At 53.2% G+C, this 24,178-nt stretch overlaps 9 protein-coding genes across 9 annotated transcripts; 3 read left to right on the forward strand and 6 right to left on the reverse strand.

The window, feature by feature from the left end:
• Window positions 1-165: 165 nt before the first annotated feature.
• On the reverse strand, window positions 166-5,179 carry PtrM4_018290 (Sec3 multi-domain protein; the record flags this gene model as incomplete). The annotated part of the gene is made up of 4 exons (XM_001931698.2): window positions 166-516; window positions 567-1,146; window positions 1,195-4,873; window positions 4,978-5,179. 4 exons carry the CDS (start codon window positions 5,177-5,179, stop codon window positions 166-168), a joined length of 4,812 nt encoding a protein of 1,603 aa, XP_001931733.2.
• Window positions 5,180-5,762: 583 nt separating this feature from the next.
• Window positions 5,763-6,242, reverse strand: PtrM4_018300 (TFIIF-alpha multi-domain protein; the record flags this gene model as incomplete). Its single annotated transcript, XM_066103319.1, has 1 exon — window positions 5,763-6,242. The coding sequence occupies one exon, from the start codon at window positions 6,240-6,242 to the stop codon at window positions 5,763-5,765; it is 480 nt and encodes a 159-aa protein (XP_065965521.1).
• A 451-nt stretch (window positions 6,243-6,693) lies between these two features.
• On the forward strand, window positions 6,694-7,011 carry PtrM4_018310 (SRP40-C domain containing protein; the record flags this gene model as incomplete). The annotated part of the gene is made up of 1 exon (XM_066103320.1): window positions 6,694-7,011. One exon carries the CDS (start codon window positions 6,694-6,696, stop codon window positions 7,009-7,011), a length of 318 nt encoding a protein of 105 aa, XP_065965522.1.
• Window positions 7,012-8,345: 1,334 nt separating this feature from the next.
• On the forward strand, window positions 8,346-9,416 carry PtrM4_018320 (GTPase; the record flags this gene model as incomplete). The annotated part of the gene is made up of 1 exon (XM_001931701.2): window positions 8,346-9,416. One exon carries the CDS (start codon window positions 8,346-8,348, stop codon window positions 9,414-9,416), a length of 1,071 nt encoding a protein of 356 aa, XP_001931736.2.
• Window positions 9,417-11,759: 2,343 nt separating this feature from the next.
• On the forward strand, window positions 11,760-13,668 carry PtrM4_018330 (Aspartate-tyrosine-aromatic aminotransferase; the record flags this gene model as incomplete). Its single annotated transcript, XM_001931702.2, has 5 exons — window positions 11,760-11,847; window positions 12,163-12,512; window positions 12,563-12,647; window positions 12,695-13,547; window positions 13,605-13,668. 5 exons carry the CDS (start codon window positions 11,760-11,762, stop codon window positions 13,666-13,668), a joined length of 1,440 nt encoding a protein of 479 aa, XP_001931737.2.
• Window positions 13,669-14,023: 355 nt separating this feature from the next.
• On the reverse strand, window positions 14,024-14,266 carry PtrM4_018340 (uncharacterized protein; the record flags this gene model as incomplete). The annotated part of the gene is made up of 1 exon (XM_001931703.2): window positions 14,024-14,266. The coding sequence occupies one exon, from the start codon at window positions 14,264-14,266 to the stop codon at window positions 14,024-14,026; it is 243 nt and encodes an 80-aa protein (XP_001931738.2).
• A 2,294-nt stretch (window positions 14,267-16,560) lies between these two features.
• Window positions 16,561-16,755, reverse strand: PtrM4_018350 (uncharacterized protein; the record flags this gene model as incomplete). The annotated part of the gene is made up of 1 exon (XM_066103321.1): window positions 16,561-16,755. One exon carries the CDS (start codon window positions 16,753-16,755, stop codon window positions 16,561-16,563), a length of 195 nt encoding a protein of 64 aa, XP_065965523.1.
• Window positions 16,756-17,582: 827 nt separating this feature from the next.
• Window positions 17,583-19,714, reverse strand: PtrM4_018360 (Btz multi-domain protein; the record flags this gene model as incomplete). Its single annotated transcript, XM_066103322.1, has 2 exons — window positions 17,583-19,020; window positions 19,077-19,714. The coding sequence occupies 2 exons, from the start codon at window positions 19,712-19,714 to the stop codon at window positions 17,583-17,585; spliced, it is 2,076 nt and encodes a 691-aa protein (XP_065965524.1).
• An 845-nt stretch (window positions 19,715-20,559) lies between these two features.
• PtrM4_018370 (FAP multi-domain protein) lies at window positions 20,560-23,464 on the reverse strand (the record flags this gene model as incomplete). The annotated part of the gene is made up of 3 exons (XM_001931705.2): window positions 20,560-23,030; window positions 23,085-23,304; window positions 23,354-23,464. The coding sequence occupies 3 exons, from the start codon at window positions 23,462-23,464 to the stop codon at window positions 20,560-20,562; spliced, it is 2,802 nt and encodes a 933-aa protein (XP_001931740.2).
• Between the last annotated feature and the right edge of the window lie 714 nt (window positions 23,465-24,178).

Genomic DNA, 24,178 nt, shown 5'->3' on the forward strand with positions numbered 1-24,178 from the left:
GCTCGTACGCTTGTAAACGCCATGCAGGTACACAGCCGAACCATGACAATACCAACCATGGATAGACACGCCGGCAAACCGCGACCTCCAATATGCAAACTCACAATAACATCACAACAGCAGCCCCATTCCTATTAGGTGCCGGCTCGCGCTCTTGCGAAGACTCTATCTCCGGAAGGCCGCTTCAACCTCCTTTTCACTCCAATCAATCTCCACCTCACCACTATATACATCTTGATTGATCGTCGTCAACCTTTCAGCTACATTTACGTACGTCTTCTCGCACTCCTTCAGCACCTTGAACACCAGATCTCGACTGATGGTTGGGTCATCCGCGTCGCCAAAGTGCTTGTCAACCCGCTTTTTCAAGGCCTCGATGCCTTTGCGTAGGTCTTTGGCATCATGTGAGTGTGCCAGTTTTTTAAAGACAGAGTGAGAGTGAGAGGAGCGTTGCGAGATGGCTTGTGCACTCGCGCCGGGCTGAGATAGGAGGGTTTCGGTCGATTCGATGAATTCCTGTATCTGATTAGATGTTTTCCAGAATGAAGATGCGCATATGTACTTACTAAAAGCTTGCCTAGCGGTCTTCGGATGACGGCATCGACATAGAGACCCATGTGCTCATTGTACTCATCTTGAGCTTTGCCCTTCCACAGATCCAGGACTGAAACTTGACGCGCATCAACTTCTTCCATGTAGTGGTTCATGTTCTCAATAAGCAGGATGTGGTAGTTCAACGCCTCCTTGTCCTCTGGATCACCTTGTCCTTGGGAAGCCATGACAGTAGGCGATTCTTTCGCAATGACCTTTAAGCTCTCGAACATGGCTTTGTTAATTCTCTGATAGCCATCATTTACCATACGTCTGATCTCGAGCTGGTTTCCGCCCTCAGACGCAGTCGGTAGCATGTTCTCGATAGCAATGGAGAAATGAGGGAAAGTCTTCATGAACGAAATCACTCCCTTGCGCTTCTTGATCTTGACCTTTGTATCTTCGATAGCGCGTATTTGCTCATCCAGAAAGCGGCTAAATAGCCCTTGTAGACGCTCGTGTATCTTTTGCAAATTTCTCGTCAAGAAGTCTTGGTTCGTATCTTCAATGTCGACTAGCTTTCGATCGACGGCACATAGAATGCCTACTCCTTGCCTATGTAAAGTTAGTAATAGTATGGTATGCCGCTAGAATAGCACGTACAAAGGATCGGCTTTGGTGGCCCAGTCCACAAGGCTCTGAATCTCAGCGGGCCAGAAGGAGAAGATCTCTTCCATGACACCACTAACGAGCTTCGCCATGGCTCTGTCTGCCTCGAATTGCTTCCGTATCCAGAGATTTGGCCCACGTCGCTCTTCTGGGGGTGCGGCCTGCACTGCATCGGGGAAGTCGATCGAGTCGGTAGATGTAGCATGGAAGAATTCGGTGATAAAGTTCTGTTCTGTGAGAAGTACCGGGCCAGTGTCCTCAAGAACACGTGCGAAAACATCGAAAGCATGTAGCTTGCCATCTTGTGAGGCCGGCTTTGCCTTGGCATCTTTATCTCCAGAAGCAGATCTCAAGCCACGAGCCAAGGTCTGACTTCGCTTAACAGTCAGCTTTCTTGCCGTGCCTGTGATACTTTCGGGTTCTTTCTCTTGTGCAGTAAAGAGCAACTCCTGTTCCTCGCCAGTGGGCTTCCGAGCGAATTTCCTCCATGCCAGGATGTTGTCCCTGACCTCTTGCTGATAAAGTTGCGCTGCTTGGTCTTGGTACATGCGAAGTAGCATGTCCCATGAAGCCCTGTCAATTTCCTTTGCAAATAGCATCACTGGACTTAACATCCAAAGCTCGCTTCGACCTGCATCATGGGCGTCTATGTTGTCCTTCAGCGATGGCATAGAGCCGTGATCAAGTCTCGAAAGCTCATCCTTGGTTGCCATGAATGCTGCACCGAAGGTGATGTTCATATGTTTCTTGAGCCGGTCTAGGAACATGGCGCCTTCGCCAAGATATCGGTCTCTTTTTTCTTGAAGAGCTTGCATTGTTGCCAAGTCACTATTGCCAAATCCTGCCCGTGCGTTCATCGCGGTAAGATCTTCAGTGGCACCTGAGCGGCCCCCAGAAACAAACGATGGATCAATCGTGATCAGCGCTTTGTATAGAAGGACCAAAGAGAATTCAATGTCCTTGAGCCCATTGATCTTACCGATAGGAGCGCGTCTTAGAGGCTCAAGTTGATCCGAAGTGATGGAGATGGTGTCGACTAGCTGTTGGAGCTCGTGTTGCAACAGACGCTGGTTCGCGGTCTGTACCTGCAAACCCTGGCTTTGCGCTTCGATGAAAGCAATGTCGTCGTTCAAACTGCTCAACTCGACATTGTACAACGTCAGCAGCCCCTCGAGCTCGTCGCATTCTGCAATTGCGCGATCCAGCATGCGTTCTACAGCTTCCACTCGATCATCCTTCTGTTCCAGATGATTGAGCCAGCTTCCAGCTTCAACACGAGCAATTTCGCGTTTGATGTCTGTTTCTAGTAACTCAATGTGCTTGTTAGAAAGCTCGTTGCTGCCCCATCCGAGCTCAGAAAGTATACTTTCGAACTCCAAACCCCGCTCATCAATGATACTAGGGTCTATTCCAAGCTTTGAGATGTTCACAATCTGTTGATTGGATCGGCGCTTCTTCCGTCGCACTTCAGGTTCAGGTGTCGCTTCTTTGGTCGCTACTTTTTCTGGCGTTGGTGGCGCGCTTTGCTCTTTCGTTTCTTCTACGGCGCTGGGCTGTGTTGGCGTCAAGGGGCCAGACACAGTCACAGACGGGACCACCTCGGTGTTGATATGCGGTCTTTCTTTCGATGATCTATCCGGCACGGGCTTGGGCGCTTCCTCCGGTTTCTTCTCGACTTCTTCTTTGGGCGCCTCTTTGGGTACTTGGCGCTGCGGTACGAACACTGCGTTGACCCCATCTGGTTCATCTGACTTTTTCGTTTCCTTGTTCAAAAGCTTCGCAGCAGCACCACCGGCACGGGGCTTGAAAGCACCTGCAGCCGCCGCAAACTTTCGAAACTTGTTCGCAGCCTCGTTAGTGGCCAACGGCTTCTTCACCATGGGACCAAGGCCGGGCCGGTGGGAAGCGTCTTCGTCTTTTTCTTCTGTCGGTGTCGAGACCCCGACTGAATCGGGTGATGTTGAAGGTTGCACTGCAGGTGCGGCTGCTTCAACTGGCGGAGGTGTTTGCTGTGCAGATGCTTGAGGCGGAGATGATCTTTGTACAGGTGCTTGCGGTACGGGCGTTTCCTGTATAGGGGCTGGTGGTGTGGATGCTTGCTGTACTGGCGCTAGCGCTGCTTGTGTTGTAGCGGCAGTTGGTATCTGAGGGAGTGGTGACGTAGGCGGTGGTGTAGGCTGTGACGATGCATAAGAAACGTTATCTTGGGAAGTAGGTTTTAGTCTCTCCGGTATTTCTGGTCGCCTTCGTGGCGGCACTTCTAGTGGTGGGGCGGGGGATGCAGAAGGTGTCTGGAAATTGGAACGTGGGTCAGTGCCCTGGCTATCCACACTCCGTTGCGACGCCTGGGAGGGGCGCGCTTCCATGATTGGCCTTTTACGCTGGGGAGGCTCCTCGGGGGGCGCATCCTCGTGTCTAGTAAAGCTTGAACTGGCGTTGCTCTGAGCCGTACCTGGCCTCGCGCCACTCTGGGCTGTGCCAGGTCTAAGGCCTCTTGGAGATGGGTCTCTAGGATCTCTTCTGGGCGAGGGATACCCATTCTGTCTGCGCTGATCTGGTGGTGCGATACCTGGAGGTGGGCCATCAAAAGGCGAATTTTCGACAGATCTCTCCGATCGTTGAGACTGAGCGTCTCCACGAGGTTGTCCACGAGCGGGACTCAGACTTGACGGGTAGTTGCCAGAATCCGGTGTCCCAGGCCGACCAGCAAGCTCTGGATTGGAGGATTGCGGTGTCAGATTTCTTGCCGCGAATTGTTGTGCTGTGAGAGGGCTTTGTGCCTGAGCACCACCACGCATTCGCATGGTCTCTCCGCTGGGTCGCGAGCGAATGCTGGGATCCATGGGTTGCTTCTGCCGAAGGTTGGGCATGGATGGCGCAGCTGTCATTGAGTTTGGTGGGTAAGGTGGAGGTCTCCGAGCGTCGTCGCCTGTGCTCGGTCTACTTCCAGGGCGGAGGTCATCATCTGGTCGTCCAGGTCGCCTTGGAATATTGGCCTCTCCGGGTCTTCTGAAGTTTGGGTTTACCCCTAGAGGCGGACCCCTTCTATTATCCCCAGCCAATGGCGACGAAGCTTCTCCGGGTTTTCGCAGTGGTCCGCCAGGCGACTTGGGAGGCATTTGTCTCTGATCCGGTGGGCTCGGACGCGGTTGCCCTGGACTGGGGGCACCTTGACTACGACCTGCAGCACGACCCTCGGGCGTTGCTAAATGAGGCTGACCGTTGGTCAGAGTTCCCAGCTCCGTTGCGCTGAAGCCAGTCAAGATGGGGAAATCTCCTTTAGTATACTTGTTGTAGATCTTGACCATACTTCCAATAAAGAACTCCTTCTCTTTCGCAGTCCCAGCTTCCCAGTAGTACGGCTTTCCAATGGTGACGGTGAAGCCCTTGTCTCCAGCCCACTGCTTACGCTGTGCCTCCTCCTCATTGGCCGGCTCCAGGTGTACGTAGTTTTCGACAGCAGAGAGTTCCTCCATGGGCCAGGTTTTTCCGATGGAGAAGGTGCCATTTGCGTTTTCTCTGGCCTTGTGCAACTTGACTCGGCCCGTGTTCCGCACAGAGATCATGATGATTCGCGCCTTCTTGTTGGAGGGAGGTGCGCTCGGTGGAGGCGGGGACTGGGGGAATGCGCCATCTTCTTGAACGCGGATGTGAGTGATGTACGATTCCTGGACTGGGGCCTGTTAGTGTCATGCAGGTGGAGCAACGAGATGCAGCACCATAGGCAGGCACGGACTGTGTACCCGGACGTTTATGGGCATGTTCAGAAGCACGTACGTTGTCCTTGCTCGTCCACCTTGGAGAAGCAGCTCTCAGTGATTCTCCGTCGCTCGTCGTCGAATCTTTCGGCGCGGGACATGCCAGATGGGCCAGAGCTGGAGCTGGTGGCGGACGGCGGCCCCCTAGGACCGCCAGTGGGCAGACGGACCTGGGGACGGTCGCCAGGCCCGTTTGTGTAGTTGCGTGGCCTCCCCTCCATGGTGTTGCTCTGCAGCTCTTTACGGGGTTGGTTTGACAGGTGCGTGGCCTATATGGAGCATGCGCCAATCACTGCCGCCCGGCGCTAGCGAAAGGGTCTCTGAAGGCTGCCATCAAATGCGAAACCGTGGTAGTGAGTCTTGCGATGCGGCGGGCGCAAGGCGTCAGTGGGCGAAGCTGTGTTGGGCAGCAACTGTCCGTGGGCAGTCTGGCAGCCTGGCAGTATACGAAGTGCCAGAAGACAGTACACAGTAGGTTGACTAATGCCGACGGCGCGGGGAAAGGACGCAATGTCTTACGGTGCGGAGAGCGACGTCTTTGGCGTCGTGTACTGGATATGAGACGGCAGGCGCGCGGGACAGGGATCACGTATCCAGCCTAGCGCCGTCCGAGGTACTGGACTATTCCGCCCGCCGTCACTTTTTTCTCGACCAACATTTGCTACTTTTGCATCAACACAACTCACCTACCGCACCACTACTCGTTACGCGACCTCAATCGCGCGCAATGGCTACCGACAAGAAGGTCTTCAAGAAGGCGAGCGGCGACGAGAAGAAGGCCAAGCCATCTGCAGTCGCCAATGTTCAAGTTCCGCTTGAGCTCGTCAAGACGTTCCTAGAGGAAAAGGGAGAAAAGGGCGCTGCTGGCAAGCTCCAAGAGTTTACACAATGGGAGAGCGCCAAGAATACACCAGATGCGCCTGAGCCAATGGACGTGGATAAGGAAAGCGCGTCCAGCAGCGACTCTAGCAGTGATTCTAGCAGCGAATCCGAGGCAGAGACAAAACCCAAAAAGTCCAAGAAGGCTTCCCCAAAGAAGGCGCCTGTGAAGGAGGATTCTTCTAGCTCCTCCAGTTCATCCGATTCCAGCTCCGATTCCGACAGCAGCTCCGATTCTGACTCTGACGAGGAAACTGCGCCGGTGAAGGTGAAGAAGGAAGCGAAGAAACCCAAGAAAGCGAAGTCAGTGTCCTCATCATCGGCATCTTCATCGAGCGAGTCCAGCGATTCTAGCGATTCCGACAGCAGCTCTGACGACAGCTCCGACGAAGAGCCAGCCAACATTCCTCTCCCCGACTCAGGTTCCTCCGCTGCGTCTAGCGATTCCGAAAGTGATTCAGAGAGCGAATCCTCTAGTGATTCCTCTAGTGATAGTAGCTCAGAATCTGAGGCTGAGGAGAAGGTTGAGAAGAAGGATAAAAAGACAAAGGGCAAGAAGGCTGCGTCCGTCGCATCGTCGTCTGCCTCTAGCTCGTCGGACTCAGACTCTTCGGATTCTTCAGATTCCTCCGACGATAGCGACAGCGACAGCGAATCCGACGCGTCATCAGCAAAAGCATCCAAGGCCAAGAAGAATGTAAAGAAGGGAGCAGCCTCTTCAAGCGAGTCTAGCTCTTCTGATAGCTCTTCTGATAGTTCCTCAGACAGTTCCTCCGATTCCGACTCCGATTCCGACTCTGGCAAGGCAACAAAATCCACTGCGCTCGAGCGTAAGACGTCAGCTAGTGACTCGTCCATGACCCTTCCCGCAGCATCGCCTCAGCCATCTGGCAACAAGCGCAAATTCAATGGTTCTCCCTCGGCAGACGCTCCCAAATCCAAGAGAAGTCACGTAGAAAACCGCTTCCAGCGCATCAAGCCCGACGTTCAGGTCGACCCCAAGCTCGCAAGCAACGCATACGTTTCGTACGACTACGCCGACCGCGCCCACGCGAAACTGATCGTAACCAAGGGCAAAGGCTTTACCAAGGAGAAGAACAAGGGCAAGAGGGGCTCTTACCGCGGTGGCATGATTGACACATCAGGTGGCAAGGGTATCAAGTTTGAGGATTGAGAATAAGATAATGTTGAGACATGAGGAGGCGAATGTGCCCGTATTGTCGGAGCGTATTTCTTTCAGGCGAATACGGGAGTTTCAGTGTACACCAAAAGCAGCATACCCTACATTGGCGGTACTCGTATCAGACCGTGGGTGCACATAAGAGTAGTTTAGAACATAGTCTTGTTGGATCAATAGATGATTTACTTAGTTTCGTACAATGATGAACCATGCCACACCATCACACACGCCCCTGTCCCTTTCGCTCTGGAGCTCGAAACAAAAGCTCTGGCAGTACCGCAATGTACATATATACATCTACCCACCATCCTCCCCGTCACAGCAGTCCAACACCCCATCCCACATCTCACTTCCCCCCCATCCCCCTCCTCAAACTCCACAGGCAAATTCATGCCCACCCTCCTCGCACTCAGCCTCACGCGCTCCTCCTCCGTCATACCCATACCGGGATTGTACCGCTCCAGCAGCGACGCATACGTGCGTTGCGCCTGCACATATTGCACGAATTGCTCGCCGAGCTGCACCTGGCTTTGTGTGTTGGACCGCGGTGTGGACAGTGTTGCGCGGATACGTTGTTGTAGTTTTGAAGGCGCGGAGAGCTTTTGGTGCTGCGTGCGTGTTGTCTGTGGGGTTGAGGGGAGTTCGCGGAGGAGGCGGCGGTAGAGGGATTGGAGGGTTGGTGGGGTGGGGGGGGGGCATTTTGATATCTGGCAATTGGATTGGTGGGCAATGGAGGTTTTCGGAGGTGCTGGTTGCGGTGATACACGTTGTGTCGAATGTTTAGTCGATTTAGTATGTGATGTTGGAAAGAAAGTTCGCCGCGGAGGTCTTTTGCGGCGAAAAGTTGCGGGTGACGCTTTGGCCAATCGTGAACTTTGCTGTTTATGCAACCACTGGTTCTTTTTCTCTGCACACACCTGGATTTAGGCATGGATGTTTGGAGGCAGACACCACGGTATGTATGTCGCCAATGTATAAGGCATTATCGTAAACGTCCTGCGGCAATCAGAATTGCACGGGCACCTAGCCCATTGAGCGCCGAGCCATTGGAAGATGGAGTACGAAATGGGAGAGTGCGGATCAAGAAACACTGGAATGGTGACAAAAAGGATGAGTTTGTGCCGGAACGGCCGAATAAGAGTGGACTGCATTTGAGTAAGACCCAGTATCAGTTTCACTTGGACATAGAAAAACCGAAGCTTTTGAGGGGAGCAAGACCGCCTCTCCCGTGGAGGCAACCTGTATGGGTTTCGAGTAAGGAGATAAAGCGACGGGAAGCACAGAGAGAGGTATCTTCGAATTTGACGACTGCGAAAGAGAGACGGAGAATGTTGAGACATCCACCGGAAAAGGAGGATAAAGAGGTGGGAGAAGAAGTAAAGGAAGAAGTAGAGGCAGATCCGGCGGTCGTAGCTGAACTATCCGAACCAGAAGTATACGAGGAGCCTACACCAGTGAGGCCACGGAGATCTGTTGTTACACTGACCAGGACTGCGCGCAGAAGTGAGCCCCTAGAAGAACTACAACCATCCAAACCATCCCTGCCCCTAGGCTTAACCCCAGAACCAAAACCACAACCGCAGCCCATTACCTCGGACGAAACACCCGAAAAGCCACCATCCGAGCATGCAGTAACCCACATGTCACTCTACCACAACAACCTCCAAGACTTCCACTGGTACTGGGAGTCCATCCCACCCACCATTGCCCAAAAATCCCAAGCAAACCACTTCTTCACCAACCACGGCAAAACCGCCAAGCTCCTCCGCAGCGTCGCCCAATTTCGCCTCTTCCCCGAATCCGACGTGCCCGAAGTCGCCTTCGTCGGCCGCTCAAACGTCGGCAAGTCCTCCCTCCTCAACACGCTCGTAAACGCCGACATCAAAGCCCTACTCGCCCGCACATCCGCAACCCCCGGTTTCACAAAAACAACGAACCTCTACGGTCTCGGGCCGGGAAACGGCGTAACGATAAAGCAGCAACCCGACGGCCGCGACAAGATCGTGGGTAAGAATGGGTTAACGATTGTTGATATGCCCGGGTACGGCGAGGGTTCCTTGGCGGCATGGGGAACGGAAATCCTAAAATACATCCAGAACCGCAAACAACTCCGTCGCGTCTTCGTCCTCATAGACGCCCAGCATGGAGTCAAAGATAAAGACCGTTCACTCCTCGCTACTTTGCGTCTCTCGGGCGTAAGCCACCAGGTCATCCTTTCCAAGCTGGATAAAATATTCATCCCGCAGGCCAAGGAGATTAAGCGGTATGATGGAAAGTCACCGCGGGTGCTGAAGCCAAAGGGCACGATGATTGGGCTGCGGCACACGATGGAGGACTTAAAGGATGATATCCAGCCGAAAGTGGGGGGGTGGTGCTCTAGGAGAGCTTCTGGGGGTTAGTGCGGAGACGGTGGTGGATGGGAAGAGGTTGGGGATTGATCATGTGAGGTATGCGGTGCTCAAGGCCGTGGGACTGGACGAGCTGTTTAAGAAAGATGTCAGTACGCCGTGGGGGATGTCGAAGAAGATAGAGGGGAGGGGGGAAGGTTAGACCTGTTAGGATATAGGGTGGTGGTTGTTTATTTACTTGTCTTCGCTGTGTTGTCGATTACGGAGAAGTGGGTTGGACGATATGTTCATGCCCTTGCTCGCATTTACCAGCGAGCTTTACATAGCGAGGACACTTGTTTGTCCACTATTGTATATTGTGTTCATATCAGCCAGAATACCAGTCATCTACGGCATTGCTTGCAGGCGGCTTCCATACTGCAAAAGCAATCTACTCTGTCTAAGGACTTGGTCGAGCCCTGTGACTCGTTTTGGTTTCCCATGTTGCTTCGGCACTATGCGTAGTGGTGTGTAGTATTATAATCATGATGATGAACTTGGGAGTGCCAAGAGGCCATGTATAGAATATAGGGTACCGCAGATCATTATATGGGATAAGAGGCTTTAATCTGGCTTTATGTCTTGTGGGGAGTGTGCAGCGAGCAGTATTTTTTTCGACATAGCTCACTATTGATAACTTCATGTACGGCTTCATTGGATAGAGTCTATGGTTTTAACCAGAACACTCCTTTGCTACCACAACGTCAGTCCTCATGTGTTTCCAGATTCAGAAACTCAATCGCAAGTCTGATCAGACTGCTGGGTTTTATAGGCATCGCTAATGCTCCCTGTGTTCTATTTTACTATGCGGCTAGGATACCCTTTGCAATCATGCATACGTCCATGACTAGACAATTGCGGGTACCTGCATCATTGTTGCATTTCACGCCGAACGGGAGGAGTGGGGACCCAACTGCGCTTCGGTTCGGGTCCTCTCCCCGAGCTAATGGGCGCACCTGGTGACATAAAATACTGGACAGTGTGGGTAAGCACCCAATAGACGTGTCTGGCGACTACAGTGGCTTTTTTACACTGGTATGTCCAGTATTTTATGACACCCGGGTGGGCGTGTAAACAGAGCGATACTGGGCGGACACGGGATGATTGTTTAAGACGGTTTGGGAGATGGGTCTGTGGCTGGGCTTACTAAGTGGTGGAAGCTACGGCTGGCTGTCCGTTGTTCGGTGGCGAGTATGAACCAGGAAGTAATAAGAGAGGGATATAAATGTCCTCGAGTTTCTTTTTTGGTTCCAGGCTGGACCATTCTTCCAGGAGCTTGCGCGTCTTTGACTCAGGAAGGGCTATGTGATATGTTTCGCCACTGTTTGTGTGCCCATCTTGCGAACTACTTGTTTCCAAGAGAATGCGCGGATTTCCTCGTTTTGGTCCCGACTGCGCCATTTTTTTCTGGTGAGGATTACCTGATTGGGTTTACTATGCGACAATCCTTGCCGACCACGCGAGACACGGTCCGAGACAACGATTGATCTGATGGAGACGGATACAAAGTTGGGCAGCGTTTGAGGCATATTTCCCCTAGATGGCAATGTGGAACGTGGCTTTTTTTGTCAGCACGACTTGCAACACCATGTACAGCAAACTGACCGATGGAAGTAGGAGATTTGCTTTTTCGACATAATATTCGGAGCTGCAATCGTGACTTGTGGGTGGTTGCTGAGGCATAAGCTGACAGGGGCGTGTTTGGCCCAATTTGAGATGATGTGCAGTTCGGCATTTGGGGTGCAGGTAGCTCGGATAGCTGACGGATGCTAACGCCGATCTGCGTAACGGAGGTGTGTTTACCTCGATCTATGTCACCGTTGGGTTGGTACTATACTTGGGCGAGACCTGGTCGGATGCAGCTCCAAGAGAGTACATGGCAAGCGGTGAAGACTTGCCTCCACTTTACGAGCACCGAGACGCTGGGTTCCGTAAGGTTTGTGATTGGTGTCTGGTGGCAGTTTAGAGGGGCAGAGGAGCCAGAATTATCCCCGGCTGCAGCCGTTGTCGAACGAAGGGAATAGGGTTACGGACTAGGGTTTAGTTGGGCAGACTTCCCTGTACTAACGAAGTTCGGGCGTGCATGTGTGCAGCTGGCTGTGGATGCCCTGCGTGCGACACGCGTTATAAAGGGCCGATGCGCCATTGATATAGTAGGGTAGCTATCGTGTCCACACTTTGCTGTACCCCTCTTTCTGTTGCAACTGCTGCTCCTCGCTGCCTCAGGAGCCTCAATTGATCATTCAGGGTTCCTGTTCTTCGATCCTCCCTCCCCCACCTAGATCTGCGTATACCCCCCCATTGAGCTTAGCAAAAGCTTGATTTGGCCACCGACGGAACAACCACTACATTACAATGTCTTTTTCAGCAGATAAGGTTAGCCACCTCAAGGGAGCCTTCTCCCAGCGGCGCTTTTCGAGTTCCAAGGACCCGAGTGAGAGCGGTAAGTAATTTACCATACCATGTCTTTGCTGTCAGCACGGGCGGGCCATACGTCATTCTCAGGACCTATGTCGGCACAAGGTATCGGGAGCTTCCCAATGCACAGAGATGTGGACCTGGGAAAACTGGGGCTCCAATTGAGGCTTATGAAGTCCTCGAATGCGCTCTGCATCTTGGAGTCTGTACCTCGCAAACCATTGTTCCGAGCCCTGCGCCGTCTTCTACCCCTCCTTTCCGACCATGGCCCACCGTAGACACGAATCAGGTCTCCCATTACACAGCACCTGCATATGTGACGTTTACTGACAATCACCAGAACTCGGTTCGTCCATTCACCGACAGTTCCGCCAGTCGCACGAAGGTCACAAGCCTCACGCCGGTCTCGACGCCACACGCGCATCCACTGGTGTCGTCTGGACTTCGGAACAAGCGTACAAGCACGGTTTCCTTGAACACCCGGAAGAATGGGCCAACCTGGGTCAGGGTGCGCCCGAAGTCGACGATAGCATCAAGGGCTGCTTTGAGAGGCCGAGAGAGGTTGATATCAGTGCCCATGGCCGAGAGTACGGTCCTACCGCTGGTATCAGGCCGCTGAGAGAGGCTGTTGCGACTCTGTACAATGAACATCACCGAAAGTGGCGCAAGAGCCAGTACACATGGGAGAATGTAGGCCACCTACCCAACTTCATCCGTCTATGTTTACTAACTGTATCTAGGTTTGCATTGTACCTGGTGGACGTGCGGGTTTGATCCGTATCGCTGCTGTGCTCGGCAACTGCTACTTGGGCTTCTTCATTCCCGGTACGTCAAGACGACCCCTTGGCCGAAATCAAATCTAACAAACACAGACTACACCGCATACAACGAGATGTTGTCGCTCTTCCGAAACATTGCCGCCATTCCCGTCCCCCTAGGCGAGGCAGACCAATACCACATGTCACCCGACAAGATCGCAGAGGAAATCGCCCGTGGTACCTCTGTCATCCTCACATCGAACCCCCGTAACCCAACCGGACAAATGGTGACCAACCCCGAACTCGCTCAGATCCAGAACATCTGCCGTGACCGCGCAACCCTCATCATGGATGAATTCTACTGCGGATACAACTACACCACAAACTGCGACGGCACCGTCATCTCCGCCGCTGACAACGTTGAAGACGTAGACGAGGACGACGTTCTTATCATCGACGGTCTTACCAAGCGCTTCCGCCTCCCCGGATGGCGTGTAGCGTGGGTCATCGGACCCAAGGAGTTCATCCAGGCTATCGGCTCATGCGGTTCCTACCTCGACGGAGGCTGCAACGTACCCTTCCAAGAAGCCGCCGTGGAGATGATGTCACCACCCCGTGTTCGCAACGAGATGCGCGCTCTGCAAATGCACTTCCGCACCAAGCGCGACTTCGTCATTGGCCGTCTCCAGGAAATCGGCTTCAAGTTCCCCTACATGCCAAACTCGACTTTCTACCTCTGGCTCGATCTCAGCAATCTACCAGAGGGCATCAATGACGGTCTCAACTTCTTCCAGGCTTGTCTCGAGGAGAAGGTCATTGTCGTTCCCGGTATCTTCTTCGACTTGAACCCCAGTAGGCGTAGGGATTTGTTCGACTCGCCTTGCCATCACTTTGTTCGTCTGAGTTATGGTCCTAGGATGGATGTGTTGGAGAAGGGTTTGGACTCCATTGAGAGGATTGTTAAGAAGTAAGTTTTTGATTCGATAATGTGATGTTTGAGGAATATATGCTAACGGTTTGATAGGTACAGGGATTCGCCACAGCAACACCGCGCTGTGTCACATAGGCCTCGTGGAAATGTCCACTAGACGGTCATAGAATGGGGTCTAGACGACGATGGATATCTTTCTTGAGTAGTAGAAACCAGTACATTATATATACAACAGGCTCAACAGTGGCCTAAATACATACCATGCTTCTTGATATTTCATTTCTGCTGAACATGCTCATGGACATGTAATCTCATTGACATCTAATGCTGTAATCACTATCACTCATGTCCATATAGACTCAACACGGTGAATTTGCTAATATACGTTACACATGGACCAAAGATGTTCAAAATACAATCAGTCTTATCATATTCCTACACCCTAAAGACAAATGAAACGCGATTATAAAAGCAATAAACGCAGACTTGACAAGCAAATGCACAAACTCAACTTACTCCACCGGCTCCTCTTCCAGCAAAACCTTGAAGCTAAACGGCTCAAACGCCACACCGTCACCGATGAAATGCTTGCTCATAGCCTCGACCCAATGCAGACGCAACGAATGCAACATGGCACTTGTACCTTCCATGACACACAGCACGGCGACGGTAAGCGCGAACCAGAAGTAGAAGACAAAGACCATGACGAAGGCACCTGCGACGCCAGTAAAGGCAAAGGCGTTCTTCATGGTCATTTCCCAGAGCACAATGGAGAGACGTTGATGGGCGAGGGATAGGGCCCAGAGACGGAGGTATGAGGCAGTATGTGAGACGCAGTTGAGGCAGAATTCTAGAGGAAAAGAGTGTTAGTATGGCGCTTCTTGAGGCAAAGGGAGGGGATGGTAGTGAGGGGAGGGTAGTCTTACCAATGGTGTGAATGACTTGGTGGATCATGACTTCACTGAATTCGAATTCCTCGTGTTCCTCACCGTGGGCAATGTCTTGTGTAATCATGGCAATGCCATCGTCGTCATCTCCAAAGCTCTCACGTCCGTTCTGACGGCCATCAGTCTCGTCGTCATCGTCGTCCATGGCGCTGACGCGGGTGCTCTCGCCGATGCCGCGGTAGCCAAGCGCGCGAGCCTTGTTGTGCTCGTAGCGAAGGTAAAAGGGCTTCAGGAACAGCAGGATGGGAACGCAGGCAAGCGCCATGAGCAGGAGGATAACCTGCACAGTCGCTTGGCCTGGGTAGAGCGGTGAAGTGCCAGCCTCGAGTGTACCCGGGCTGAGGAACATGTAGATCAACATGTTGAGCAGACTGGGCGGGCTCTCGCCGCGCGCAGGCCAGTCGATGGTCCACTTGTACACAATGGTGAAGGCGAGGTAACCAAAGATGGACTGGAAGAAGATCATACCAGGAACAAAGTTGCCCCAGATGTCGATCTTAGTCTTGAAGTAGCGAGCGTTGACAAGCGACCACATCAGCGAGAAGGTCATGTGGGTCCAACCGAGCAAGATACTAAGCTTCATCTTGTAACTGTTCGAGAACAAAAGGTCGTTCTCGGTGTCGTGCCAGCGGTAGTCCAAGCCAAAGGGGTATGTGTAACCTTCAACACGAGAAGAGGTCGGGCCCTTGCCGTCGTTGTCCCACACCCACATGGACTTGAACCAGGGCAATCCAAGAGAGAAGGCGTCGCAGTAGAGAAGACCGGTGTAGATGGAGAAGATGCCCATCATGAAGACAATGTAACGACCGTAGAACATCATTGAAAACAGCTCATCAAGCTTGCTGCGTTCCAGTCGCTTTTCAAAGTAAATCATAGCGCAAGCCGCGAGAGTAAGAATGACACCGTGTCCAGCATCACCGAACATGACGGCGAACATGAAAGGGAAAGTGACAATGGCCGGCAGAGCGGGGTTGACTTCACGGTACTTGATCGTTCCGTAGGCGTCGATGATGGTCTGGAAACCCAGAGTGAACCTGTTCGACTTGAAGTATGTTGGTGGCGTCTTGGTCGTCTTAATCTGGTTGACGATGGTAGGTACGGAGAGACCGGCACGCTCGTTGACATCCGACAAGGTCGACTTGATCAGTCCGAGGGAGTTGGTAGGAGCCCATGCTTCCGCAATAAGCGTCTTGCGTTGATGGTCGTATGAGAACTTGTTCAGTGTCTCATAGGTAGCCTTCTCCTTCTTTATGACGACCATCCAAGCCGCAAGGTTCCGTCCAATCGCAGTCAATTCAGCATCCAGTGTCGACTTTGTGTTCTTGAGAACGCTAGCGAGGTCGCTCAATCGGGTGTTGACTTCGCGGATCTGGTCCCGGCGTAGCTCGCTGTTCTCGTCAACGCTGTAGAGGTCGGCACCAAGTGACTCTGAGATCTTTCGGATCTTGGCGATGATCTCCTTGCCGTGGGCGAAGATGATGAAGACATTCTTGCTGGTCTCCTCGTTGTTCTCGGGGTTGATGATGGGCTCGGGGATCTCCGACTGGTTCATGTACAAGTTGCCACGGAGAGTACGCCACAAGATGCGCTCAAAGGCGGCGATGCGTTCGCGGGGGATGACACCGGCAACGAAGCCGATGTTCATGCCCGTAAAGGATCGCTCCGCACCGGCATCACCGTTTCCGTTTCCGTTCTGCTCGACGTCCTGGAGTAGCGGCGCGTCATCGTCATCGACAGAATGCCGGATTTCCTCGGTTTGGCCTCGGGCCCTGTCGAAGAAGCCACCCGCCTCTCTCAGCACCCAACGCCACTCTGTCAGCTCCACCTCGCGCTTCTTCAATGTCTCGTAGCTCTCGTTCAACGAGGCGATTCTCTGTTCCAAGCTCTGGCTCTTGTCCGCAAGCTCGTCAATTTCAGAGGCCGAAGGCGCTGTGAAGGGGTTGTTGAAGTCGTAGATGGAGCGCATCGCGATGTTGGACTTCTCCATCTGGGCGCGAAAGTAGCGGAGCTGGCGCTCTACGTTGTCGAGGCGGCGGATCTCCTGAGTAAAGGTGCGTTGGAAAGCGGTCGTCTCCGAGTTGAGCTAGCACGTCTCGTCAGCTTCATATCTCAGCGCATCCGTCCCGGAGCTGCACGCGAAGCTCCAGACTATGTGTGTTCATACTCACATCTCTGAAATCCATCACTCCGAGCTCGCCGAGGCCAGACACGACCTCGCGGCCAATCTCGTTGGCAATGTAAAGCTGGGTCAAGGACATGTCCGCTGAGCGGAACATGGTGTCCTTGGTGGGCGCCATGGTGGCGGTTCGGGAGACAAGACTTCGGGGGCGGTGCGCTTGTCTCGTCGTCTGATGGGGGCGCGATAGGCGAGATGGTGGTTGATGAGAGCTGCCTCAACTACTTGCCATGATGCGAACCACATGCAGGAGCTTAGCGCCTTGACGCGCCAAGCCTTGTTACTGATGTCACCAGCTCCATCCCGGCCACGTTAGCAACACGGAAATGCACTTTCATCACTCAATATTATAATTGACGACACTCTTTTGTTCTCGTAACTCATAGTGGTCACTGATCTTGATTTAAACAGATAAGTAAGAATCAAAACCACAGACAAGACCCAAGCATCCGCCCACCGAAGATGCCGGTCTAACCCCGGTAGATATCCAAACACACGACTACCTACCATGATACAATAAAAGACTACAGAATAGGAGACCAGCAAGTTTCATTTACGAGGAATCAAGTTTGAAACTTTATTAGAACATTGTAGAATACCCAAAACGGAACCCAATCGCAGTTTGCAGTCGCAATCGCAGAACGCCATGCATACGTAAGCAGATCGTTTCTTGTTCCAACAACAAAAAAACAAGACTGGAGAGTAAAAGCAAAAACAAAGACCTGAACCTGCCTCCCCGAAAAGTTAATGTTATGTTTTTTGGGTTCCTCGCTGTCGTAAGAGGGTGACCAAATGCGCTGTAAAGTGTGCTTCGCCTGAACACCAGGTATCGTAATCAAAAGCAAAACGCGCCCGGCTCGATTGCAAAGAATGTATTGTATGATTGCGAACAACGGTTGGAATGCAACGCAGATACTCAGCACCGACTTGATATCTTAGTCTAATCGTCTATTGCTGCGGATAGTAGGCTGCCGGCTGCATCTGCTGAGGGTAGTAGTAGGCACCGTCCGGACCAGGCGTCATCATGCCTCCCATGCCAGGTACGGCATAACTGGGCTGAGCATAATTATCCACGGCTGGAGCAGGATACAGTTGAGCCGAGTCCACATAGTATGTCATACCGTTAGACTCATAAGCGACCATATTGGGTGGGCCTGCAGGAGCTGGTGGAGCGGCGACAGGAGGGGCAGACACTGGCATGACATATTCGGGTTGTTGAGCACCAGGGACAAACATGGGTACCATACCAGCAGGTGCCATGTATTGTGGTTGAGCGTTGTTCTGTGGATAGTAATAGCCTTGTGGGACAAAGGCTTGTGGTTGGAAGCCAGGCTGTGCGTATGGCTGGAAAGTGGGCGCGTGGATTGCGCGTTCAGGGATGTTGTTAAGAGGAGTTCCGGTAGATACCTGGCTAGGGTATGAGGGATGGCGCCCGTGCTGGTAGAAAGATTGATCGTTTGCCTGGGTGGCCCCGTTGATATGTGCAGGGACCTGTTGATGGAAAGGCTGTTGCTCCTGTTGTTGTGGGGGGTTGAAGCTCATGGAAGCAGGCGACTCGATGCCCGCTACCGACACAGTTTTCTGTGGGCGAGGCTGATGCATGGGGATCTGACCTTGCCAGTTCTCACGGAATGTCGGCTTCTGTGGAAGAGGGTATGGTGGCTGCACTGCGCCGTTGGTGGGCGATATTATCGACGGCCCGCTCGGCATCCTTGGACCGCCGGGCGGCAGACGTACCACAGGACGGCTAGGGTCAGCAAAGCCGCCATTGCGTGACATGATAGATCCAGCGGGAGATACCAGGTTGTCGCGGCCCATTTCTCGTGCAATAGATGAACGCCTGCTCATTGCGACGCTTGGCGAGTACACGCTGCCCCCGTATGCGCTTGTGCGCCTGCTCGAGAAGCCTCCGCCAAAGGAACCAAAACGGCCGCGACCCCGACCGAAGCCCTGCTGGTTGGGTCGAAGGGCCCTTGGGATGAAGATAAATGAGCGCTCGGTAGTTGGGAAAATGTATCGGGGTGGGGCCGGAGGTAGCGATATACGAACAGGCTTATCGCGGCGGAGGGGCGGTCGGTGGTTTGGAAGGCGAGTATGCTGCTTTATGGGGACGTTCTGGAAATGTATAGGGCCCTTCATGTTGGGCAAAAATACCCGAACCATGGCATTGTGAGTATGTACTGTGGTTGAAAAATTACGAGCCGGCGTAGCTTTCTGGGCTGGCCCTGGTGGCACTCTCGAAGCAAACAACTGTGCATTTGAAGCATGCTGATTAGACGCAGTTGAAGGCGGGTGGGGATGTGCCTGAGAACCAGGGGCATTGACTGTCTCGTGAAGATCGTGCTGCCACGGCGAGTCGGTAGCTTCTGGGGGCTGTGGTCTCATGCTGCGGCACACATTAGTATCATGTGAATTGAAAAGGGGCTCTGCATTTCAACGTACTTTGCAGGAGAGAACGGCCCTCTGATGGGAGCACCCCGCCCTCGACCACGGCCAGCAGGGCGGAAGCCGTTTTGGCCGGGAGCATGCCGCTGGTCGTGCATAAAGAAAGCTCCACGATTGGGTATGAAAGCTGGGTCCGAGTCACGCTTCTTCTTGTACTCGTCATGTTCCCGCCGCCGCCGCTCCGCCAGGGTCTCCGCCCGCGATGAGGGCGCGCCGACAGCAGGTGCTACCTCTCCGGCGGCCACGCCCGTCTCAAAATCGACAACCTTGGCCTCGTTGGCGCCCTCTCCAATCTTCAGCCCATTCATCATGATTTCCGTCTCCTTGAGGGCAGTAAAGGCGACATCTGAGCGGGCTATAGGCGGGGAGGGTTGGCGGTCGCTGGCGCTCTGCCGGGGCTTTGCATCTCGAGCACCGTTTGCTTTCCGCTTGGACTTTCCCTGTGTGAGCGAGGGCGCACTATCGACTTCGCTCAGGTCGCTGTTGTCGGCATCGGCATCCTCGTCGACGTCGCTCAGGACTGAGGCGTCGCTCTGGGAATCGTCGGCCAGCGTTGCCACCGACTGGCTCTCATCTTCGTCATCCGTTCGCCTGCGACGCGCAATGTTGGTGGACCTCTTGCGGGCTGGAGCCATGGTTGCGGGGTCTGGATGGTGGGCGAGTACGAGGGCGCGATAGAGTCGGCGTGGGGTGGTGGTCCTAGATCGGCTTGTGAACGTCGGAGCGATGACTCGGGTGCGGAGAAGCGCTGCGAAGGCGAGACCAGCAGCGTACAAGGCGCCAAGGGTGCGGATCTGGAGGCTGCAGCGATTGCCGTCGTGATGGAGCGGGGTCGGTTATCTGGACTGAGGGCTGGCGTACTTCGACCAAGGTTAGGTGATGTCTGATGCCTGAGAAAATAGCTATGACGGAGCTTGCCGTGCGGGAAAGCCTGGTCGCGGAACCGGTTGATTCGCGCTACTCCACATCAACCACACCACGTCGAGCATCCGAGCACGCAAACACTCATCGTCATCACATCACAACGCAATCACTTCACTGTTTGCAGTTGCGATTTGTTGGGGCAATGTGTGAATCTAAAGACTAATTACGCTAGTGCCATTTGTCTGGCCACATGCTTTAGCCAGACTAATGCTAAATGCTTGGCCCTTTCCCTCCCCTTCCCCTTTTAAACGTCCATTGCGTCCACGTTCATCGTGAACCCTATCCTGCGCCATCCCAATGCTGCCCGCTTGGATGCTAGTGACAAACGCCTGTAAATGCCTCGAGACCTGCGGGTATAGACAGGGGTATGCGTGCAGATGCTCGATAATGACTAGGAAAACTTAAAGAAAAGGCTCATGTTATACAAATCCCCCATCCTTCTGCAACCAGACTATTGCTGGATTTTGGAAGAGAAAACAAAAATGGCTCAACCAGACAAGCTGAACTCGCCATGAGCAAAGCACAAAGCCTGTCATCGACAGGGATGTTGGGGCAATTAATTGGGATTTAGGTCATGAATGTACGTGCAGTTTTCACCCTTATTGCACTGACCCTTGTGGAAGAATTTGCACGCAAGTACCTTGTGCGGTTTATGATCACCACGGTTCTTGGGCCGCTTTCCTTGATTGCGGTCGTTGCTGCCGTTACTGTCATCGCGCTGCCGCTTGACCCCGCCGTTGACCTGCTGATTGTACTGGGCCTGATAGGAAGCGACGTCCGGTATCTGCTGAGACCATGCTGCAGCCTCAGGTTGCTGGGGCTGGGGTGCCATGGGAAATGGAAACGGAGGGAATCCTGTTGGTAGTGGTGGTGGGGGAGGAAGAGCGCCTCCAGACGCTGCCTGCATGTTCGCGATGATTGCGGCAATATCTAGCGGCATGCCCGGCTGTGGCATTGGCGGCTGTGATGGGAATGACACAGGTGGAGCGGGTTGGGGAGCAGCCTGGCTGTTGGTAATTGAGTTGAGAATATTCTGAATATTAGCGCCGTCCCAAGAAGCTGTTGGAGGCTGAGGTGGTGTGTACACATTCTCGACGGGAACTACTGGTGTAGGAGCTGGAGGTGCGTTGGTTGCCGACAACTGCTTGATGAGGTTTTCCAAATGACTAAAGTCCTGTGCAGTCGCTGGGGTGGGCGCCTGTGGGCACTTGGCCAGCACCATGTCTGGTGGAGTTCCAAACTGAACAACAGTGCCAGCCGCCGCATCCTCTTGCGCTAGCTCCAAAGGTTCCTTTGGAGACGGTGGAATATCGTCAGTGTTAGAGTAGTAGACCATCAGCGTAGCGTTTTCGCGTTGCACATTGGCTTCCTTTTCAGGGCACGACGGTTCCAGGAAGCCACCTCCATATGGCATGTAATTACGCTCGCGCTCCTCTTGGCGTACAACACTAAAGTCGACCAGAGACGGTGGGTTCCAAGACTTCTGCTCAGTATCCAGTTCTTCATCGTCATCGTCCAGATCAAGCTCCTTGTGTTGCTTGAACATGTGGCCTTCCCCACCAATGTCACCAGCGTCGCGAACAAGGTGATCTTCCTTGTGATGCATCTCTTCATCGTCAGCCTCGTGATCGAAATATTTGATCTCAACCAGCGTTGCATCATTCCGCCAAGAGACACGTAGATGTCTTCGACGCTCCTTCCGTTCGCGTTTCTCCTTTTCTTGCTCAGTCTCAACAGGTAGCGGCTTTTCAGACTTGACAGGCGCTGCTTGCTGCTCTTTGGGCTTCTGAAGTGAGGCCATGGTCTGAGCGAAAGAAAATGCGGGTTTCGCTGCCGCCGCAGGCTTCTTCTCTTTCGTTGCGGATGCGGCAGTTTTGACTGCGTTGGCACCCTTCGCACCTGTCGTAGCAGCTGGTGGTGGTGCTGTCTTTTTGGCGGCCGCAGTGAGGGAAGCAAAGATGCCTGAAGGTTTATTGGTGACTTGGCTGACGCGTGTCTTTACGGGAGCTGGCGCTGCTGCAGCTCTCTCACCAGGTCGCTTCTGTACAGTCAAAGTTGTAGAGGCGGTTACGGTCTTTGCACCCGCAACATCTTTCTTCGCGGTGACGGAAGCTTCGGGGGCCTTTGGCTTCTTCATCAAAGGATTTTCATTCAGTGAACGGCCCGCGGCTTCCGAGGCAGATCTTTTGAGGCCTTTACTCTCGGCTGGCTCGACCCGTGGTGGCGGACTTGCTTTCGCCTTCTTAGAGTTGGCCACGGCACCATCGATCACCTTTTGTATGAAAGCCTTGTGTTTCTCATTTGCGTGTTTTTTCATAGACGCAAGTGCCTTCAAGAGCTTGGTCTCCTCAAGGACCTCAGAAGTTAAGGTACCACAACGCGACAGCACCTCGTATATGACTGCAGACAGGGGCCCATCATAATCCTTACTATGGAACCGGTTCGCCAAAAACTGATAGCAAAGATACAAAAATGGCTTGATATGTCCCAATTGATAGAGCACATCAGGATGGGCAGACTCGAGCGCCGCCCCAAGGGCAGACTTGAGAAGGTCACGCTGACTAGTAACTCGGCTCTTAAGCACGGGCAGCTCACCTGTCTTCTTTTGCTCTTCTGCTTCTGTCACGGCTTTAGTATCAGCCCGCCACCGCTTCTGAATGGTATTGAGGACTTCCCAGATCTCGCGCATGCTAGTCTTGATCTGGTCTGAACTCGGCACCGATGTTGATGGATACCATGTAGCTTTGATGACATCGTAGCGTACAGCTGCATCAGGATCTTCTGGCCTTGAAGCAGGCACCGGCATTTGCTCTTCTTCTTCGTCCGAGGAGTCGGTGTCGTAATCAGAGGAGTCGGTCGAACTTTCGCTGTCACTGACTTCTCTCTTCAAGTCTGGCCTCTTAGTAGATTTGAGAGCTCTTGACTGGGACTTGGTTGCCAACTGTTTCGCCCGAAGCTTCTTGCTGTCAGCTCCAGCTTTCTTCAGATCTTTAAGAGACTGCCGAGGAACGTATACGGGGAGCGCGGCTACACATGTGTTAGACATTACTTTAGGTGAACATTTCATGCATTTAGGCTTACTTCTATTGGTAGCAAGATGGAACGGCTCCGAGCCCAAAGTCACAAATTTATTCAATGGAACAGAATTAGTGGCTTTCGCCAGAGCAGCTTGATCAACAACATATAGCCCGCCCGACTTCCTGCCTTTGGGAATCTCATATTCAGGAATAGGCACCGGCTTGACAAAAGAAGCTGGTGCAGAACGCTGCTGAGTGAAAACCTCTGCCGTGCTTCTTTGTTGCTAAACTCGGTTAGTGTTTGTTTGGAGGTCGGAGAGTGAAAGTGCTTACTTGTTGAGGAGTCGCAGTGGCCCGAGCTTGTAGTGAGGGCACGTGATGTTGTAAAGCTTGGGGAGTCACAGTAATACCATGTGATTGCGGAGGTGCAGTGCGCATCGGCATTTGATACGGTGACTGCTGCTGCTGTCGGATTGCATTTGGGTCTAATCCCAGAGATGGATCAACATTTGACGGTTGTCCATAGCTGCCCAGTGTCGGCTGCTGCGAAAATTGACCACCATACTGGTAGGGTGAGGCGGTGCGAAGACCCTGAGTTGGGCCACCATAGGACTGGCTGATGGCGTTGAAGGGTTGCTGCTGCTGCTGCTGCTGCTGACTAAAGCTATGGTGCCAGGCTTGGCCACCCGATGCATTGGGTGGCAGACCCGAATGGTGTTGCAGCTGAGCTTCCCATGAGGGGGTGCCGTAGCGGTCGACAGAAGAAAAGAGATGCTGGTATGAAGGGTCGTAGACGTTTTGGCCCTGGATGGGCACTTGGTCACTCGGCACGTGATTAGAGGCCATGATGTGTGGCTTGCGAGTGGCTTGGCTTGTTGGCTAACAGATGTGTCAGCTGTCAATTGCAGGGTTGTGATTGGTTGGCAACGCACAAGTGTCTGAGACCGTCAAACAGGATTGAATTAGGCGGCTATGCAGACGCACTAGGCGCAAAATGGACTGGCGCAGAGTCACAAGTGTGAAAGGTTGCCGATTCGGGGAAATGTAAAGCGGAAAAAAGGTCGATAAAGCTTCCGGTTGTGGCGGTAGCGTAGAGTTGCTGTGAAAGGAGGCCTGTTGCCCAGGGCCTGCAGTGCTTTGCAGAACGCGACCGGCCTG

The sequence above is a fragment of the Pyrenophora tritici-repentis genome, chromosome 1, assembly GCF_003171515.1.
Source record: "Pyrenophora tritici-repentis strain M4 chromosome 1, whole genome shotgun sequence".
Taxonomy (NCBI): domain Eukaryota; kingdom Fungi; phylum Ascomycota; class Dothideomycetes; order Pleosporales; family Pleosporaceae; genus Pyrenophora; species Pyrenophora tritici-repentis.